Source organism: Acanthisitta chloris, unplaced genomic scaffold (assembly GCF_000695815.1).
Source record: "Acanthisitta chloris isolate BGI_N310 unplaced genomic scaffold, ASM69581v1 scaffold25039, whole genome shotgun sequence".
Classification (NCBI taxonomy): Eukaryota; Metazoa; Chordata; class Aves; order Passeriformes; family Acanthisittidae; genus Acanthisitta; species Acanthisitta chloris.
In genome coordinates this window covers 646-6,465 of record NW_008690202.1, presented here as the reverse complement: position 1 = coordinate 6,465, position 5,820 = coordinate 646, and the positions used below count along the sequence as shown (strand labels likewise).

At 47.4% G+C, this 5,820-nt stretch overlaps 1 protein-coding gene across 1 annotated transcript; it reads left to right on the top strand.

Moving 5' to 3' along the window:
• The first annotated feature begins 595 nt into the window (after window positions 1-595).
• HYKK (hydroxylysine kinase) lies at window positions 596-5,514 on the top strand. The gene is made up of 4 exons (XM_009081736.1): window positions 596-941; window positions 1,635-1,777; window positions 4,041-4,224; window positions 5,045-5,514. Exons 1-4 carry the CDS (start codon window positions 596-598, stop codon window positions 5,512-5,514), a joined length of 1,143 nt encoding a protein of 380 aa, XP_009079984.1.
• The last annotated feature ends 306 nt before the right edge of the window (window positions 5,515-5,820 follow it).

Here is a 5,820-nt window from a genome sequence, read left to right as displayed (position 1 = left end):
CCGACCATCCTCCCTGCAGCTCCCCGACCATCCTCCCTGCTGCTCCCGCAGCTCCTTGTCCTCCCCGGGCTGGGCAAAGGTTGGCGCAGCTCCCGCCGAGTCCAAGGGTTGCTTGTTTGGCCGCAGGGAGGCTGCGACATTCCAGCGAGCAGCTGCAGGTCTGTGCTGCTTTCCTTAACCCTGTGAGCAAGTGTGGAGAGATTTTGCCTGCTTTAACGGTAGGATCTAGTGAAATGTTTCTTGCCGTTTGCAGATGGGAATTGATAACTTCCAGGTCGGGGAGTCAGCAACTCTGTGCCTACCAATACCAGGTTAGGCTGCTACTGGAAAGGAGCTAATAAAAGTACTCCTAGTTAATAAGCTTTTCACAGCTTATTCGCTGAACAGATTGAGTGCATTGCTCTAGAAATCTCTCTCTGGAGGTGCAGCTTAAGTAGCTGATAAGCCATGATGGGCAAAACCCAGGCTGGCTTGGTGGGGTCTGGTGCTTGTTTAATAAATACAGGAAACTTCTCCAGTAGCTGAATGCATTTAGTTGCAGTTACTAGTGCTTCAGATCACATCATCCAGCTTCTTTTTTTCTCCTAGAGGCACGATGTCTTCTGGAAATGAGCATCGACCCCAGACCTTCACCAAACCAGCCCTTGGTGAGAAAGAAGCAGCTGAATTGGTTGACAGAGTGTTTGGATTGAAGGTGTCTTGGATCAGGCCACTGCCCAGCTATGATGATCAGAACTTCCATGTGCATGTCTCAAGGAATGATGCTGTGGCTGAGGGTGCTGAGGAGTATGTCCTCAAAATCACCAACTCAGAAGACAGCCAGGAGCCTGACCTCATTGAAGTGCAGACCCGGGCCATGATGTTCCTCAGTGCTGAAGGCTTTCCTTCAGCTACTCCTTACCTCACAAAAGATGGTAACATCATGTCTCTGGAGCTGGGAGGTGAGTCCTGCCCCTCTCTCACCCCTGGCTCAGCAGTAGCTTCCTACATGCCACACCATGTGTATGCTAAAGGGAAACTCTAGTCTTGTGTTGAAATATTAGGGGATATGTATCAAGTGACCTGTGTTCCAGCCATCATAGTCCAAACTTAAAATACCAGAAGCAAAGCAAGTCAAGGAGAGTAATAATTAACTATGAGAACACTTAGGAAATCACTTCAGGATAATGAATTGGAGAAAACATCCATCTGACATGTCCATGCACAAGGAAAGGAGGAAAAAGGCTCATTGACCAAGTGATGCTCGAAATTATTTGCATACAGAATGGTGTAAAATACAGTTCTAGCCCATCTATGAAGCCAGAACAAAGTGCTTGGCAGAAAAAAAATGTGTTGACATTTAGCTTTTCCTGTCACTGTCAGTTCACTTTTCCATACAAATCTGGGATTCCTGAGCCCTCCTGCTGCCAAATCATAAATGGGTGTGTGTGGGCAGTGGAGGAACCCTGCTGTATGCAGAGTCAGTCCCTAACACAAGGACAATCCAGCACAGACTGTACAACATTTTGGTAAATCAAATCTCTGCATGAAGTCTGTTTAACCTACACTGGGACAAAACTTTTTTACCTCTTGCATTAACTAGTGCTCAGTAACACATATCAAAGTGACTGACTGCATCTCTCCTTGCTTGTCAGATGCTGGATCAGAGCACAAGAAGTACATGGTCAGGCTGCTGACTTACCTGCCAGGGACACCAGTGGCCAAGATTGCTACGAACACTCAGATTCTGTACGAGATCGGTCGGTTAGCTGCCAGCATGGACAAAGCACTTGCAGAGGTGAGTTCTCCTTGCTCCAGCCTCACACTCTGCTTTGGTAGGGAATGTCCCCTCAGTGTTTGTTGCTGTGCTTGCTGTCTGCAGTCCTGAGCTGCCACAGGCCAAGTGGTGTCCATTTGACTCATCTCTCTGGTGCCAGTCTCCCAGAGTTTCCCCAAGGGCATCAGAGTGACATGGCACTGATGATCCTTTTGCAGTGCATTTCTGTACCATGAGCCAGGGAGATAAGATTTTCTTTTTACTTGTGTGCAGAGCTCACCTGTTTAATGTTTCAAGGGTGCTGAGATTGGAAGCATGCCAAGCTTGGTTTAAAGTGTTTTTGTACAGTGCCTGGCTGGCTGATCTGTTATTTTAAATTGCTTTTGACTTGCTTTCTGTCTCCTGTGACCATTTAACACTGGGAACAGCTGGTTTCTTTTCCACAATGCCAGCTGTGCCCACGAACAGAGATCTCTGACACTTCTCCTTTGAGCCACTTTCACTCAATCTTAATGCAAACTAAGTTCTTTCTTTACTCTGTAATTTTACAGGATAATAAAGCTGATAAATCATCCAGTAATTGAGTTTGATACATAAAAGAATTCTTGCATCATTTATTGCCTTTCATTAACCTTTCCTTCTCATGTTCTGGCTACCAGCTTCAGACAGTTATGAAATGTGAATTGTCAGCTTTTCTAAACACATTTGTAACTTACAGGGCCATTTTTCAGTGGGGAGAGAGAGCTGAGATAACTTGCTGTTGCCCTCTGACGTGCTGGTCACTGTCTTACAGTGCGATTAAAGCAGTGCATATAGACAAACTAGTCTCAAAATATGCCTCAGGATAATCCTGCCCAGGAGGGCAGGATCAGTAGATGATGGGAAAGCAATTCTGATGGAAAAGGCTTTTTATGCCCCTAACATATGGATTATCATCTACGAAGGCTTGTCATTTAAAACAAAACAAATTACCGTAATTCTTGTCAAAGGTTCAAAATATCATTGACACTAAAAATAATACATAAGGCATTAAGTTTTTCTGGTGGCAGATCAGAAAATCCAGCCTGGCTTTTCTGCCCAGTTCATTTACTTTGTCAATTGGATAGCAAAGCAACGTGCCAAGCTTTGCTCGTGCTCAGAATGGTATTCCACCACATTCTCTGGTGGTGTCTCCTTTGGCTTGGCTGTGCCTTACAGCTACTCAATGCAAAGAAATCTCTGGCTGTAAAGTGACTCTCTGTGGCCTTACAGTCACAGGAGCTAATGACTTGCTGCCTCTCACACGCCTGGCAACCCTTTCATAAGGGATATCTACTGGAATCTGTGCTGGGAAGATGGCAGTGGTTGCTTACCACATGGCAACACTCCTGCCAGTGTGGAGCGTTAGGGATCCTATACTGGGATTTTTGGTTTAGACTCAATCTTGTTCCTTCCTTGTTCCTACAGTTCAAGTTTGACTATCATTTAGTGATCTTTAAGAGCCTTAATTACAAGCACAGTTTGGGACTGTATTTGTGAGAGGAAACCAGCCACTCTCGTGGGAAGTTTGGTTTATTTGCCCCATGCCCTGGTTGAATGTGATCCAGAGAACACTTAAATAAGCATTAGAGGAGTCAAAGATAAGCATGGGCTGTGCAGTGGAAGTGATGCTTTTCCTCTCTGAATGCCCCTTTCCAAACCATCTATTTTGCTGAGAGGGAGAGGTTAAGGACTTGTTTAAAACATTGAGGCCCAGATGCACAGAGGCAAATGTTCCTAAGAATAAAGCCATGGGCAGTGTCTCCATAGGGCAGTTCTGTCCTCAGGATTTTTCACACACAGCTGTCCCTAAGGCTTGGCCCCTTGAAAAGCACAGAGTGCCTGTGCCCAGCACACTGACAGGTTTTGTGTCTCTTGTGCCCTGGCAGCTTTCTGCAGAGCAGAATTCCCCAGGCTTGGCTCTGGCCTTGGCAAGGCCTTGTAGTCACTGCAGACCCTCACATGAGGGAAACTCCACAGCAGTTTTAGAGTATCTAAATGGCAAATGACTTAAGATAATCTTTGCACCTAAAATGTGGGGCTAAAACCATTCAGGTTGTATGTAGGTGTTGAGATGCCTCCCTTACTCCCTTAGTCATGCTCCAGGTCATTCTTTTACTTGATCTAAAGCGATAGTGCAAGTCATGGTGCTTTGTGGTGAGTCTCATTAGAAACCTGTTAAAGTTGATGGGGACTTTGAATTGAGCCTTTTAATTAACCCAGCATTTTTACTTATGGCCTGTTTTCTTGTGTGCTTTTCCCAAAGAAATTCCATCATCCATCAGTAAAAAGTCTGCATCGAGGTCAGTTCATCTGGAACCTGGCAAATGTTCCTCTTCTGGAACAGTACATTTATGCCTTGGGTCAGGACAAACACCGTGCAGTTGTGGAACAAGTTATCCAGCAGTTTAAAGGGGAAGTAATACCCAAGTTGAGCAGTTTTCGAGCCTGTGAGTATTTTATTCTCATTGTAATGATGTTGGACTGAGCCACGGGAATTTCTTACAAGAGTTTGGGTCTGTGGAGAAGGCAAAAAGTAAATCTCCTTCTTCCCTAGAGTAGGCATGGGCAAATACTGTGCTGACTGGACACAGTACAGCGTAAGCCAGGAGGAAAGTGCTGTCCAGAGTCAGGGTCAGTTCTTGATTTTTCTGACAAGTTTTCTTCTAATTAGGGTGATGATTTTCTTGCTGTTACATCAGCTTACTAAGTATATATGGAGGGAGCTACTACCTTTCATAAAGGCCCAAATAAGTACTTACTTATATCTTACCTTTAGAATTCAGCTCACATTGATGTTGATGATAATATGACAGTTTTATAGTTGGAAACTGCTGTTGGAAAACATGCAGCCTATCCCAGGTGGTACCAGAGTGGAGTCAGATCTCCTAACACTCCCTCTGTCAATGGCTGTCAGTGCAGCAGAGATTCCTGGGAAGCACTCAATGCTGCAGGAGACTAGTGTGGTTCTGTGGTTGAGTGTTCCTTTGAGCCTTTATGCATCTTCTCAAAGTTGTTTCACTGAGAAATGGGGAGGAAAATGTTCAATTCTGCTGTTTCATATATGTTTAAACTGTGAGACACTGACAGAGGTTTCCCAGGGAGGCTGTGGCTGCCCCAACCCTGGCAGTGTTCAAAGTCTTGAGCAACCTGCTCTGGTGGGAGGTGTCCCTGCCCAGGGCAGGGGGTTGGCACTGGATGATCTCTAAGGTCCATTCCAACCCCTAAAATTCTATGATGTTGAATAGTTTCTATTTCTTGTGTGTCTAGGTATCAATCATGGCGATTTTAACGACCACAACGTTCTGGTGGACTCCAGCTGTGCCTGCCCAGAGAACCCCCAGTACAGGGTGTCTGGCATCCTGGACTTCAGCGACATGAGTTACGGCTACTACGTGTTCGAGGTGGCCATAGCCATCATGTACATGATGATCGAGAGCACAGAGCCCCTGTCTGTGGGAGGGCACGTCCTGGCAGGGTTTGAGAGCGTGGTGCCACTCACCACCCAGGAGAGAGCTGCCCTCTTCCTCCTGGTGAGCGGCAGGTTCGCCCAGTCCCTCGTCATCGCCGCCCACACCGCGCGGCTCTACCCCGACAACACCGAGTACCTCATGATCACGGCCAAGACTGGCTGGAAGCACCTGCTGGCCATGTTTGAGGTGGGGCGAGAAGCTGTGGAGAAGATGTGGTTTGAGACTGCCCGAGCGTACACACCTGCCCCGCGGGGCGATGGCTGCTGAGGGCTCAGGGACATCTGGTGTGTGAGGGCAATAAAGGCACTGCTGCCTGGGCTGATGGAGCGTGTCCCACATGGGCTGGTCGGGACAGGGACCTGGCATGGTGTGTCCTCCTGGGGCCATACTGCTGCCACCTGGGTGGGGCTGTACCTGCCCCAAGGGACTGTGTGTGGGGCTGTACCTGCCCCAAGGGACTGTGTGTGGGGCTGTACCTGCCCCAAGGGACTGTGTGTGGGGCTGTACCTGCCCCAAGGGACTGTGTGTGGGGCTGTACCTGCCCCAAGGGACTGTGTGTGGGGCTGTACCTGC